This window comes from Canis lupus, chromosome 13 (assembly GCF_048164855.1).
Source record: "Canis lupus baileyi chromosome 13, mCanLup2.hap1, whole genome shotgun sequence".
In the NCBI taxonomy this organism is placed as follows: domain Eukaryota; kingdom Metazoa; phylum Chordata; class Mammalia; order Carnivora; family Canidae; genus Canis; species Canis lupus.
Window position 1 is genome coordinate 63,270,678 of NC_132850.1, and position 15,325 is coordinate 63,286,002.

General features: G+C 37.3%; 1 protein-coding gene and 1 non-coding gene across 2 annotated transcripts in view; both read left to right on the top strand.

Moving 5' to 3' along the window:
* Positions 1–14,934, top strand: part of TLL1 (tolloid like 1) — a 192,425-nt gene extending 177,491 nt beyond the window's left edge. Inside the window, exons 19-21 of the mRNA XM_072773841.1 lie at positions 2,933–3,146; positions 10,310–10,560; positions 11,844–14,934. Of these exons, the coding sequence (XP_072629942.1) occupies positions 2,933–3,146; positions 10,310–10,560; positions 11,844–11,978 (600 nt within the window). The 3' untranslated portion in view covers positions 11,979–14,934. The remainder of the gene's footprint in view (positions 1–2,932; positions 3,147–10,309; positions 10,561–11,843) is intronic.
* Positions 1,872–2,025, top strand: LOC140603255 (small nucleolar RNA SNORA62/SNORA6 family). The gene has a single exon (XR_012006270.1). It is a non-coding gene; the product is annotated as a small nucleolar RNA SNORA62/SNORA6 family (small nucleolar RNA).
* Positions 14,935–15,325: the final 391 nt, after the last annotated feature.

Below are 15,325 nucleotides of genomic sequence, written 5' to 3' on the forward strand. Positions count from 1 at the left end.
TACAAAAATATTTTTTAAGATTTTTCCCAGTTTCCCGTGGGCCCCTGTAATACCTTTCTGTGGCCTAGAAATATTTTTTTATTGAGGCAACATCGCTATAGAGGGAGGTCCCTAGATGTGGCTGTCCCTCTGATATTAAGGGCCAGGTTAATGAGATCTCGGCATGTGAGTCGGTCACACTTTTGCTTGTGTGGTGGAGCATTTGGGTCCGACCACCTCCTGGAAAAGGACCACCCAATCCTAGCAGATGACCTAACGGGCTGCTACCAATTTCCAAGAGGAAAATTCACTAACACCTTAATGAATGAGAATTGTTTGCATCACTTGAGAGTACGTCAGCTGCAAAACCTTTGCCTAATTCGACTCGGACAGAGTCAGTCTGATTCCATTAGTAATTTGATAAAAAGCGGGAGCCAGTTGGCTCCAGACCAGGTGTCGTTATGCCCCCAGCCCACAAGCTCACTGCCACCCTGTGTGGTGTTGCTCTGTTCTGTAAAACAGATGTTATGATTCACTCCAGACGTCCTGCATCTCATTAGGGAGTGAAGTAGTCACTTAGTTATCTCATTCACTGGGTTTTCAATGGACTGAACATGTGTGGTCTGTACATTCCGATCCCATTTTAACCGTTACTTGGAGGCTGTGCTGTAAAATGCCATCACCCCCATCACTCTTGCAGTTTTCTCTCCTGCACAGTAGGCTTCTCCGCTCTTTATAGGTGCATGACTCTAAATCACATGCAAAAGAGACAGTTGTTGGACACGCAATGGTTTTCAGATGTTGTTATTTTCCTGAAACAATGCTTTCATTTTTTTTTTTTTTTTCTTGAAATAACGTTGATCTTATGATTCAGGAGCTTGGTTTCATGGTTGGCCTGCGCCTTCACAGAGTTTCCATCCGTGGAACAGGTAGGTAGGTAAATGAATGGACACCCAGCCACCTGTCCCTGCAGGGTCTCCTCTATCCCAGGCGCTGTGTCCCCTCTACTCCATTCTCTGCCACTGGATTGCAGACGTAAATAAGTGGCCAGTGTCGGTGGTCGCCTGCCTGGAACGGCGGGCGTACGTCACGGCAAATGAAGTCTTCTTGTTCACTCTATTTTCCTGCACTGAGTTGTTTGTTTGTAAGATTCTCTGTGTGTTATTGATCTTTCTGGCACCACCCAGTCAGGGTCTTCGTAGAATGAGGTGAGCATTCCTCTTCACCCATAATGGTCATGACAAGTAATGACCCTCTAATGCTTATTGGTTAGAACATTCTAACGTATACTTTTTTAAGTAGGGTGTGGTAGAGATCAGCCCGCTTTCTTTTCTTTTATTTCTTCTTTTAAGTACCTTTCATTCTTTCCTCCTACTCCCTAATTTAATATAAATTGCTTCTCCTTTCTTGCCTGACTCCTCCAAAGCCAGTGATGGCAGACCGTGGTTCGTTAAGGAATAGATAACTGGCCAGCACTGACAGAGAACCATTTGTAGTTAGTTTTTTTTTTTTTTTTCTTTCGGAATTACCAAAATGCATGCCTTAAACTTAGAATGGTGATCACCTCGCAAAATTGTGTTAAAAAACCATGTATGTAAAAAGCTTATGTGCAAATATTTTATGCTGCAGAGACTGCAGGAAACTTAATGACTTTTTAGGTATATATTCTATTCCTTCAGCTTTATTTTAGTGGGAATGATACTTTAGTTTTTGAAGGTCTCATGGTTTTTCTAGGGCAGGGAAAAAAGCCTTAGTTAGCAATGGCAAATAACCTAGGATTCCTGGAATTATTAATAATTAGGACATTACTATTTTGTCTGTCTCAATTAAACTTTCCTTTGTGTTGTTTAATGTGTTATACACTTAATGAATTTTTATTTTAAGAATTTGCTTCTGTACATCACTTGAGCTTAGAGTTGAGGCCTCTGACTGGCCAACGGACTCATAAGTGTAGGTAATGAGCTACACAAGGGGCACGTCTTCTGCTAACACCACAAGGGTCTCTGGCCCAAGGAGGGAAGTTTGATAGTAATTCTTACTACAAGTATTTTTTAAAGAAAGATAATTTGCTAAGACCTATACATAAAAATTATTACACAGGAAATATAGAATAATTTTTAAGGGCATACTAAACTTTGCAAGACTCTCAATATTAAAATACCATTTATCTTAGAAGTAAATTAAAAATAAGCTAGCCTAAAATCACATTAGTATTCTCTGATAATATGGGCTGTAGGATCTAAAGAAAGAAGAACATAGTGAAAATGCTCTTTGTTTTAGTTCTTCTATCAAGATTTACTGTGCTTAATTTTTGTGAAAATGTAACAATTTTTTATAAAGATTTTATTTATTTATTGATGAGAGAGGCAGAGACACAGGCAGAGGAAGAAGCAGGCTCCCCATGGGAAGCCCAATGCGGGACTTGATCTCAGGGCCCTGGAGCACAATTCGAGCTGAATGCAGACGCTCAACCACTGAGCCAACCAGGTGTCCCTGTAAAAATTATTTTTTGAAGTTTTCTTAGTTTAAGTGTCCCAAGATAGGGTGATGGTCATCAAAACCAGAAGGAATCAATTTTTAAAATGCAATTATTTAAAATTTTCCGATGCACTCAATATAAACTCAGAGTTATATCGAGAATAAAATATCACTTGGTTATTATAATTTATCTAAATTCTGGAGCTGATTGTGATGGTTTTGTGATAGTTTTGATTGTGATTTAGTTGCAGTGGTTGAAGAGTAGAATTTTGCATGAGTTATTGTGCTGTTCTCCTCAGTATGTTTTTCTAGAGATTTTACATTCTACTGATTTCACACTCCTTTCAATAATGATCTCTCCGATTAATTTATTTGTGTGTCCTGAGCATGTGTTATTGATGTGCATTTCTGCTCCAAGGAAAAGAACTCATTTGAGTGATATGTGTTTTTTTTTCCTTGTTTTTTTTTTTAATAGGCCTTTAGTGAGTTTGAGATCGAGCAGCATCAAGAATGTGCGTATGATCACTTGGAAGTATTCGATGGAGAAACAGAAAAATCACCAATTCTGGGACGACTGTGTGGCAACAAGATACCAGAGCCCCTTTTGGCTACGGGAAATAAAATGTTTGTTCGGTTTATTTCTGATGCATCTGTTCAAAGAAAAGGCTTTCAAGCCACACATTCTACAGGTCAGCATATTAGGGCCATGTGTCTCTTTCCTAAGATCTAGGTTTCTCTTCCAGTGAATGCGGTGGATCCTGTAACAGGAACATAAGGAATCTCTGAGCACAGCAAAAGAAATCCCACTAAAACACTGTGTGAAATATGTGAGAGTTATGCAGCAACCTACTAAACATCTTTGTAGTTGTTGAACGTTTAGAAAGAAATGCAATAGTGTGAACAAATTCATGTTCAATGCAGTATGGTCAAGTAGAATTATTTCTAAACATTTGTATCATGCATTCCATATTATCTGGAGCAGTTTGATTTATATCCTCTAACACTTAGAAATCTGCTTTTTAATATTCAAGAATTATGTTTTCTTTACCATCCTACCTGGTTGGCTAGTTTTTGCATGAATATATTTTTGTAAATCAGGTTTGCGATTTCTCTCTCTACCTTACAGTCTTATTTGTTTTTCTTTTTATTTGATGGGCAATACAACCTTTTTCCTAATCCTAATCCCTAATTTGACTTTGTAATGGAAGTTTTCAAGAAGTAAAACATAATTCAGGAAAAAATATGGAAAATTTTAGGCAAGAATGCAGAATAACATTTTTTATAATTTGGAGTCCACTTAAATATCTAGGAAATGTCCTTTTCCATTCAGTTTAAAAAAAAAAATTGATTATAGTTTCCTAAAGTCTTTAGCTTATACTACCACCTAGTGGCCTTCTTGATGAATAAACCATTGAGGCGTTGAGGCAAGAACTCCTGTCTTGATGTATGTAACACACAGTGTAGTAGTGTACGAATTTGTCCCTAAAACAATTTAATGCAGTAATTTTTGTCATAGGTTTTGATTTTTGTTTTTATTTTCTTTTTAATTTTTTTTGAGAAATCAGAATTTTAATTATTCCATTGTCCAATGTTCTTTTCCACTTTAGTATATTTTATTATGAGCATTATTAGATTTATATTGAAATCTGTGAGAAAGTGAATATTCTCAGAATTTATCTTATTCCTACTAGTAATGGTTGGACTCATTAATCATTCAATTTAATTATTTCTCATGATTAACATAAATATTTTGAGTTGAGAAGACTCTTTCATGGACTACAGAAATTTCATACTAGTAAAAGGTTTTTCCATACACTTGACATTGGCTCTTTAAATATTTTCCTGATAACTTGTTGCATTGAAGGGGGGGAGTGATTATAATCCCATGATTTCATTAGTACTTTCCTGATAGCATAGAGTTTATGACATGTGTATATTTTTTAATGTTCTGGCAATCACAAGTTCCAAGAATGCAATCTGAAAACATGCTGTCAAAATTCTTGAAATAGCTGACTACCTATTTTTAAATTACCCACCTATTAATTCCTCTTTATTACTTTAATAAAACATACTTTTATAGGATTTTTTTACTCTTTGTGAGTAGGAGGACTAAGTTTTATATTACGTTACAGTATCCTGGGTGGTACATTTTGGGTTTTTGGTCCATTCATGCATCACCTAGCTGGAAACTTTGGAGAAGATCATTTCTTTGCACTTTGGTTTCCTCATCTGTAAAATACTGTTTAGGGTTTCTTATAGCTATAAACCTCTTTAATTTGTATGGCATCTGCTCTTGGATCCTATTTGTATTGTTTATATTACCATTAAGAATCCATTGGTAGGATCCAGGTGAGGTCTAACAGAGATCACGTATCGAGATCTGACGGTGGTGTATGTGGCATGCCTTTGGCATGTTAGGCACGCACATGTACTTAATATACATTTTGCGTATATTGAGACCTCAAAGACTATATGATGTATTACTATCCTCATTTTTCAGAGGAAGAAATGGAAAATCTGGAGGATTACTTAATTTTCAGAGATTTCAAAAATTATGTCAAAGCCTGGATTTTATTCTTATTTTGTCTCCAAAGCTCATGTACTTTCCACTGTAGCATATTTTCTCTTTATGTAAAAGTCTTGGATTAGGAAGCAAATTGATATAAAACCAGTCACTGTTACTGAAACACCAGGTATAGATTGATGCTTCCTTATGTAAGTTTTTAAAAATCCTCTGTTCAAAGTATGTAACATTTATTGGCTGTTCAGTTCACATCCACTCAAATACCCACATGAGCCACAGATCACATTTTTGTTGGGCAAAATGTGCCTTGGGTATTGTTTAATCCAGCCCTGTTATTACCCTTGAGGATTCCAAACTAAAACTTACATGACAAAAAAAAAAAAAAGAAGCAACTTATATGACAACCAAAGTAGAGCAACAACAACAAAATAATAGTTGGTATTGGAATCCTGGCTTCTTAATTCCTACTCATTTGCTGTCGTCAGAATTTTTGATGTTATCTGTGGCTTTTTTCTCTTCACCCATAAATTTTTGCTCTCACCCAGCTACTGTTTCTGGGTCTATTTGTTTCATACTGTTACTTTTTTTTTTTTTTTTTTAAGATTTTATTTATCTATTCATGAGAGACACAGAGAGAGAGAGAGGCAGAGACACAGGCAGAGGGAGAAGCAGGCTCCATGCAGGGAACCCGATGTGGGACTTGATCCCAGGACCCTGGGGTCACACTCTGAGCCGAAGGAAGGCAGACGCTCAACCCCTGAGCCCCCTGGGGATCCCTATACTGTTACTTCCTGCTAGTCATACATGCGGAAACCCTTCTACGTAGTGACTACTATTGATCTCAAAGCTTTCTCTTTAACAAGTTCATTTAGTCCATAGTCTTTCATCAGGCATTTATTTGGTACCTGTTTTGGAGAGACACTGGAAGGTATTAGTAATTCATAGGAAAAAAAGAAAATTAGGCATTTGTGGGAATTTACCAGGAAACAGAAGAAATTTCTGTCTGTTGACAACTTACAGTCTTAAGTTAAACTTTTTTTTTTAAGTTAAACTTCTGATTTTCAGAAGTTTCTGTACTTTTGATTTTTTTAGTCAGTTCCTATTGACAAGATGGTCACATCCCGTGCTGCATCAGCCAATTTTTGCTACATGTATAGAATTTTACATGTAGCAGAAATTACTTAATATTTAGTTACTCATTACTTACTGCCTTCTGAAATATGTGTGACCATTATCGACCCTGAAATGGGCCTGAAATACACATTTTAATTTGGTTGAGTAAATACCATTTTAATTTGGTTGAGTAAATTTATATTTCTGCATACAATTTGAATTCTTTACATAAGAAAAGCTTCTAATGCCATGGATTTTGAAACCAGGTGATTAGAAATACGGCTCTACTATGGCTTTATGGCTATTTTTTTCACAGCATTATGTATTTGGATTTTATTAGAAAGAGTCCTTTTTTCCCTCCGCTGGTGTATATCCAAATTCTAAGCCCAAATACATTTAATCAGGTAACAAATAGCGTTATACCACCCTTAGATCAACTTATTGCAGGAAACACATCTGTCAGCAATATATATACATATATATATATCTCCTGTGTATTCTCTCAGAGATATGGCTGTAATACAGAAAAAGAGGGAAATTTGAGGAGAAAATAATATTTTAATACACGACCTGTCAAAAAAAAATTTAAAAAGAGGGAAGACCAACCATAAGAGAGACTCTTAAGTGTAGAGAACAAACTGAGGGTCCCTGGAGGGAGGTGGGCAGGGGATGGGCTAAGGGGGGGTGGGGTAGAGGGGGGCACTCGTGGTCGGGAGCACTGTAAGTGATGAGTCTCTAAACTTCTGCTCCTGAAACTAATATCACTATGTGTTCACTAACTAGAATTTATATAGAAACTTGAAACATTAAAAAAAATAAAATGAAATACTGTCTGGTGGGACTTGTTTGGTGCGGCCCACGGCGTCATACTACTCATCGATGACATTTAAAAATCAAACAAGAAAAAAAAATCAAACGAGGCATTCTTAAGCTTCTTAGAAAGGAAATTATTTTGATCTAGTTCAATTAAATTAGAATGGCCACTAAAAGCATTTATAGGTCAGATTACAGGGCCTCTTTGGGAATTTAATACTTTATGGGGAAACAAACAATCATGTCTTTCCGAATTAAAACAAAAGCCACCCCCAGGCTTCCTGTCCCTTCTTGTCACCTTTCTTATTCGGCTTCACTTTTATTTTCCAGAGTTCTGTAGAAGATGTTCGGGCAGCTTATAAAGTATTTTCAAGAGAATAATACGGCTGACATGCCACACTAGTTTTATATTGTTCCAACTTGGTAAATGAATAGGAATATTTTCAGGAGATGTATTTCGTTAAAAACCCTTAAAGGGACCATATTAACTGATATATTGACCGTATTTCGAAGAATCGCCCCCAGGAATCTCAAAGACACCGTAGGCAATTGCCCTCAGGCTGCCAGTTATTTTCTGCTTATGGAATTTCAGGGCGTATTAAAATCACACATCTTGTGCATATAATATTTAAATCTTTGTTCTTAAAATTTTTATCCTGTGGACTAAATTTTTTCTCTCTCGTTCTCTTTTTTCATGGTTGGACCTTTAATTCCAGATTTATTAGTGTGATCACTGATGCATAGGGACGCGGTGGTGCACGGCCGCATGAAGGAAAATAGGCAAACTTCTGAGACACTTTAAGTCATCCTGAAATGTAATTTACTTATTTTGAATAGGGCCACTTTTGAGACATTCTCAGTAAAATCAGACCATAGCTTCTCACTGTCATTTTCAGATTCATGGAGGCTTCCTGGAATCTCGTTTTCCATTTTGTTCGATGACCTTCCTTCCTCCTTGATTCTTGTTCCAGGCGGGGGCTGACAGAGGACGGCCTCCTCTGGACCTTGCTCTTCTGTCTTCGTAGACACGCGGGAGCTGCGCCTCCTTCCGCTCCTTCTGGCTGCGGGATAAAGTAATACAAGGGCCCGCAACTATTTTTCTTTTTTTAAGTTGAAAACAAAACAAATCAGGCAATTCTATCAAACTTTGAGACCAGGTTGAGTTTTTAAAAATTTCCCTATGTGAGATTACCCTGGTTTATACCTTTGTATGTTAAATTTGGAAATATTTTTCACAAAATATCTTGCTGGCCTTCAAACATAGAAGTCTCCCTTCATGATAGCAGGTTAAGGGTGTTTTCAATCGTTTTTTATTTTTCCTGGCTTTTCATTTCATACACGAATGGATCGCTAGCAGCACAGATGATGGCATTGAGATGTTCTCACTGGAAAATAATGACAGTGATGGTGGAGGCCTACGTGAAGCTAGCCTTGCCCGTGTGCCTCCATTTCCCATATATTATCCCATCCACTCTTCTTCTAGACCGTGTGATGTGAGTACCAGGTATGATCTTTGTTGTAGACGTGAAGTCCCACTGCTGATGACAGGCAAAGGCCAGATTTGCACCCAGGTGGTGTGGCCGTGGAGAGCTGTCAGAGAGCAAGGACGATACTTCTTGGAATTAGGGAAGCACCGTGGTGGGAAGGGTAGGATGTTTGACCTCCAGTCGGTGGGATTCAGGAGAAGATGTTCAAGAGGGGAGTCTAGCTTTCAGGTGATCCTAACACGTTCACGTTTGCAATAGCGGTGCCTTTATCGATTGGTTGTGCAAGATGCCCCACCTGCCCCCCTGGAGCAGGGAAGGACACTTCAGCTCTTCATGGAATACAGCCCAGCGGGGGAGTTATTCTCATGGCTGGAAGCCCCGGTTGGCAGTTGGAGCATATATCCGCCACGCACAGGCTCGAAATGGCTTTGTGGGTGATGGTGCCCATACGTTTGGTGGAGCCTACCTGTACTTAGATACACCTGAGTGGGGCTCCAGCCTGGGGATTCAGAAGGATTTTGTCATTAAAATCACCAGTTCTGGCAAACCATGTGCAAATTTGAAAAATTTGGTGAGGTGTTGTAGTTGTGGAGTCCACCCTCACCGGTGTCACCAGGGACTGTGTGGTCGCAGTTGGCCGTGAGAGTGTGACACTGTTTTGATAATCTAGGGTCCTGGCTCGTCCACATCTTTCCACCTTGGATTTTTGTTCTTGTTACCTCCCAGCTTATGCCAGCTTTCCTGGGACTTGCTTGGTTTTAGCCCTGAAAGTACTGCTTTCAGACCAGGAACCTCTTATTGCTTGACAGACAGAAAGAAACCCTACTTTCTTCTAACATTTCTTATATCTTTTCTTTTATAAGAAGAGATCTTTTTATATCTTCTCCCCCGACCCCCTGCCATGAGTTTGCATGTAGATTGGTTGGAGGGGGTCTCTATTTAATTTCTAGGTTTCTGGGGGTTTTTTGTTTGTTTGTTTTTGTTTTGTTTTGGTTTTTGAATCTCTAGGCATTGGAAAGTTTTGGGGCTGAGATTACAAAGTTTCTGAGAAAAGTCTTGAAAACTTTTATTTCTAAATTATGCTAGCTGGAAATCTTTGTGCATACTCTTCTATTTATTTGGTATATTTACCTCTAGTGACAAAAGCAATAACTGGTAAACCATATGTTTATTAATATCTTTCTGAAAAAGAAGCTGTGAAAAGAGCATTTAATTTTTTTATTTATTACAAATATGAAATATAGTTAACAGGTTCCGATACTACCAATGTTACTACAAATAAGGATGCATGTATGTTTTTCCCAACCAAATTAGATAAATATTTCTACCTAAGTAAAACTGTCCTACATATTCTATGTAGAGTTCTATATCATTCATGTACACACAGGAGTTTTATATATATTTTTTTATTTTTAAGTTATTTCTTGTTCCTTTGGATTCTGGGTTCTTGAATGATTAACAGTAAACCTGAATTAAGATACTGACCTCTTTTTTTTTTTTTTTGTATAAAAACTAGTTAGTGGAGACTAAAAACAGCATCGTGTATAACAATGAAAAAATTTGAGAGTGACTATATGCTAGGCAGTGTTTTAAGTGATTTTCATGTATCCATTAAATCCTCAAAACCCACTGAGATTGGTATTATTTTCATCATCTGCATTTTGCCCTATGGATCAGGGAAATGACGTCACTCCTCTAAAGTAGCTGAGCTCCCCGGTGTTGGCAGTGATATTCCAACCCAGCAATGCCGAGGGCCTGTGGTGATCCCCAGCACAGCCTCAGACTCTACGATTATGGGAGATACGTCTGAGGATCAAAATGAATTCAGAAGTCAGAGAATGCTTACACCATATCAGAACTGACATTGGACTTGCTCAAGCTCACTGAATTTATTTCATTTTTCTTTCCCGGGCAGAGTGCGGTGGCCGGCTGAAAGCAGAGCTGAAGCCCAGAGACCTGTACTCACATGCTCAGTTTGGTGATAACAACTACCCGGGACAGGTTGACTGCGAATGGCTGTTAGTGTCAGAACGGGGTTTCCGCCTGGAGTTATCCTTCCAGATTTTTGAAGTGGAGGAAGAAGCTGACTGTGGCTATGACTATGTTGAGCTCTTTGATGGTCTTGATTCAACCGCAGTGGGGCTTGGTCGATTCTGTGGATCAGGGGTAAATACAGTCCCTACAAGATACCATAGCCATGGTAGAAAATGCCCATTGAGTCATGACTGTGATGTGTACCATATACAAATTGGCAATGTTTTTACCAAAAAAAAAAAAAAAAAATCACATCCTATTCTTATTGGATTGACAAATTATGCTGGGCCTCTACTCCCTTACCTCTTCTCCATCTCTAGTGAGTTTTCTCAATAATATCACCTAAGAGAGATGAACTTAGTAGGTATAATTGTTTGTTACTGTCCACATCCTAACTTTTTCTATTCAGGTTCTTATTGTGCAATAAACATTTAAGCATTTAAGAATCTAAAGGCAATAAATTTAAAGACACACCTTTGATGGTTTTGTAGGCTTCTTAAATTAAAAAACAGAGGCAAAGGAATATACACACCATTCAAATTGGCGTTCCCGTCTCAACAAATACGCTTGCTGAGTGGCAGGGCCACCCCTGGTGTGTGGGCTTAGCCAGTGCTGCCAGAATGTTCCACTGGAGTGTGCGCTTGTGCATGGGACAGAATGCCAGATCCAGGTCAGAGTGTCACCACGAGAAATAAGAGAAAAAGGAAAGTCTAAGATTTCCTTAATGCTTCCCCCCGGGACCCCCTGCAAAAATATCAAGTGGTCTTCTGAATACATACATATTTTGTTCTGAAGACATTAGTTCCATTTTTTTTTGTCTACTAGTGCCTATTACTTACATAATCCTGAACTTGAATAATATTGAATTCCTGTCCAAATACCAGCTGAAATGAAACGAAAAAGCTTCTTGGTATTTAGGTCATTAAAACGAACAGGAATGGACGATTTGGATTCTGGAAGTGGCTCTGCCTCAGAGCACCTTCTTTTTTTTTTTAATACATTTATTTTTTATTGGTGTTCAATTTACCAACATACAGAATAACACCCAGTGCTCATCCCGTCAAGTTCTTTATCTTCTTTGAGCCTTACTTTATTTACTTGTAAATCACAGGAACTTGGATTAAAATCTGGGGGGAAAAAACCCACCAAGTTCCAGAACTTGGAAACAGACTTATGTTCCAAGCCCAGCTACATTAATGCCTATGATCTTGAGCATGTCATTTGTTTCTCTGAATCTCAAGTTGGCTCATCTGTAAAATGAAGAAGTCACTTATACCCACTTTTCGAGGTTGTTGGGAGGATTAAATCACATACCAGAGGGGGGAAAAAAATCCCAAACATGAATTACACTGAAGAAAAAAAGTGACTGATTCTGTTGTTTGTTTATTTGCCTGTTTGTTTGTTTTTGTCTTCAGCCACCAGAAGAGATCTATTCAATTGGGGATGCTGTTTTAATTCATTTTCACACTGATGACACAATCAACAAGAAAGGATTTCATATAAGATACAAAAGCATCAGATATCCAGATACCATGCATACCAAAAAATAACACCAAAACCTCCATCAAAACGTAAAGGAATGTGCATAATGGAGAGAAGACGTATTTTTTTTAAATGAAGATATTAGTACAAATGTTTTATATAATGAGTCTGACCGGAAGAAAACTGTAAGACCAGGATTATGTCTGTACTAAAAGAGAAGTTTTCAAGCCAACCCTGATCAGCATTGCCAAGACATTGCAACTCCATGCTTGATGGTATAAATACAAATAAAGCTGGTGAGAGGGCATCATGTAACTTCAAGGAAGACTCCAGAAGCTTTTGTTCACGGCTTGACATAGATGCCTTGCAATTCAGACAGTTCAATTCAGGGTCTTGACCTTGCAGAGTGTTTCTTTTTGACGATTTTCAAGATTTTGGGAGAAAGAAAATGAATTTGCAGGTCATAAACTGAAAAACCCTCTTCTCGTATCTTAGGATAATTGCTTTGGCTTTATATCTTGGATACAGATCCATATAGGATGTTGCGAAATGGGAGTCTTAAGGGCAGTTTTGCTTTAAGTGTGGGCGTGTCTGATGTTTGGGAACTGGAATATTTCAGCTTCATTATTTTCACTTGCAGGCCAGATTCACCTCTTTGAAACACAAAAAGATCTTGACACCACTTCATTTTATTGACCCTTTGACAAGTTGGAAATGCCGATAGTGTCCATGATGGCAGTTACACTCTAGACATCATTTATTTAAGTCCTGGAAAATGCCCAGTTGATTGGTAAACTCAAGTTCTTTCAGTGAAAGTGCTGCCTTTTCACACCAAATTTAAGAAGCGTTGTGATGTCTTGGGAACTTCACGAGGGAACTCCCAACAGGTGTGAACAGAATTCTTCGAAGGGACTGCCTGGATGGTCCATTCTCGAGTCACCAGTGCTGCTACTGTCTTTTCTGTTGTTGTCGATCTGTTGTAGTTGTTATTGCTGATGTTGTCATGGTTAATGTTATATTTAAAAAAAAATGAAATGAAGTGGAAGTAGGCCATGTAGTCATTGAAAGAGCTGTCTCTCTCTCTCTCTCTCTCTTTCTCTCTCTGTCTCTCTCTTTTTCTCTTCTTGGGATTCGGTTAAAAAATGCAATGTTGGAAAAAAAAGATTTGTTTCTGAAAGACTTTCTATGGTGCTATTCCATAAATGTTTTTTTTAAACAAAATTTTTGACCTTTGAGCCAACCACCTGTAGACTATGAATGTTTCCCTATGTCTGTCTGGTGGCATTTGAAGACTAAAGACTTGTTCAGTGTATCAAGAGTCTATCATTGCAGGGCAGCAGTTGTCCCGTGGACCCAACTACTTATAATGCCTTAGAATTCTTGCACATGATCACACAGATCCTCCTGGAGACACACCTTTTGAAAGGTTGAACATAATAATGTATGTTAACTAGCAGCTCTATGAGGAAAATCCATTTCCGTGACTGAGAACATGGGGTATAAATATGGTGACCCACTTTTGTTGTAGAAAATGAATTATCTGCTTTAAAGCCATGCGTGTTTTTAATATTGTGTATGTATATGTGAGGTCGTCTGAGTGAGTGAAGCTATAAGAAGGTGAGAAGTAGTGGGGGATGGAAAAGTTAAAATTTATGTGCCAAGTTCTACTAGAACCCTGTTTGAAGTAGCACCTTTCTTTTAGGAGATTTCATGGGCAAATAATAGGAACTTCTAATTATTATCAACAACGTGAAAAAAAAAGGTTTTTTCCTTTACAGAAACTCTATTTTGATATGTTTTGATGCTGACGTAGATTGCTATCTGAAGTAGGTTTGTTTCTGTTACCTGTCCATGAACACTTGACGTTTAATAAAATTGGGTATTTTTCTTCATTTTTACAAAATTAAGCTATACACACAGGTGTAGCTTATTCATTTTTTTTTGGTCCTTGTTGCCCTGAAAAATATTTTCTTGCGTATGAATTATTATATGTAAATACATTTTTAAAACCAATCTTTTGATCTTATTGAATGTTACTTTGGGAATGTGTAACTATTGCCTGCAATATAATGAGCTTTTTAGTGGAGCTGATTTATTCCAGTAACTTCTATATTTTTTCACTTAATCTTCAACTAGCCAAAATATATCAGGAATGGGAAGGAGAGGGGAAAAACCCATAATACCTAGTGTACTACACTATGCCTAGCTGGGTACTAGGCACATGGCACTAGCTTTTTAAAAAAAAAACTTTATGCTACCCTTTGAGAATTGTGGTGATGTTCTCATTTTGTAGTTCAGGAATGGAGGCTCATAGAAAGTATGTAACGTTCCCAGGATCACAGTGTAAAGTTAGATGTTGAAACCCAGCTTGTCTGATATAAAAATCTGTGCTTGTTCTACAAAATGTAGTAGAATCAATCTTGACATATATAAATAGTAGACATGTTTTTATGGTGAAACCTTTCCACATAAAGTAAATTTTAGGGGTGAATTACAGTAAAACCATCAGGATAAATATATTGTTCTTTTCAGGAACAGCATGACAATTCGAATATCAACTGTAGATATCTTTAAGAACCACAGTTAGTGCTAGAAATTAAAAAAAAAAAAAACCTACTCTAGTTCAGAGTTAGTAACGTGGATGGACCTTTTGTTAAAATAAATGCATTAAATTATTCTATCTGGCGTGGTAGGGGAAATGTAGTTTTCTAGTTTAAGAAATATTCTGGATATTATGATTGAGATCTTATTAGGCCACAGCGAGCTGCTTTCAACACAACCAAGAAATGAAAGTGAAAAGATATTTAGAAGGTATATATAGAGATGTCCCAACTTCAGATCTTCAATGTGAACATTAATTTTTACTGTATCTTATGTCAGATATCAATTTGCTGCATATTGTTTTTATATTAATTCAATTTTGGCTTAAATGTGTTGTTAAGTGCAAGTACAAACAGCTTTGTTGTTATTTTGTTAATAGTTGTTACTGTTTCAAGCATTTTATTAAATTAATTTTGTAAATTATTTTCAACCCTTACATCAGTATATTGGTTGTGCTCTCTATTTGCCAAAGTTCTAACTCCTATACGATCCTCACTAACTATACACAGAAAATACTGCTCCTATTTAATATGATTTTATTAAATTATTTTTCAAGTCAATTTTGAATATTAATCTAGTTTATTAATGAGATCATGACTTAGCATAATTTCACAAAACAACATTTAAAATATGTATGAGAAGCAGCAATAGTATTTCCAAAGTCTCCAAATGTCCCCTTCCTGTATTGGCTGGATTTTTGCTATGTAAGACTAATTTTAATATATCACAGTATCAGATTCAAATCCTGTCCAATTTTGTTTTTAAATTTCTTAGTCTCTTTTATTTGGTCTCTATTGCTACTATATTTTTGCTG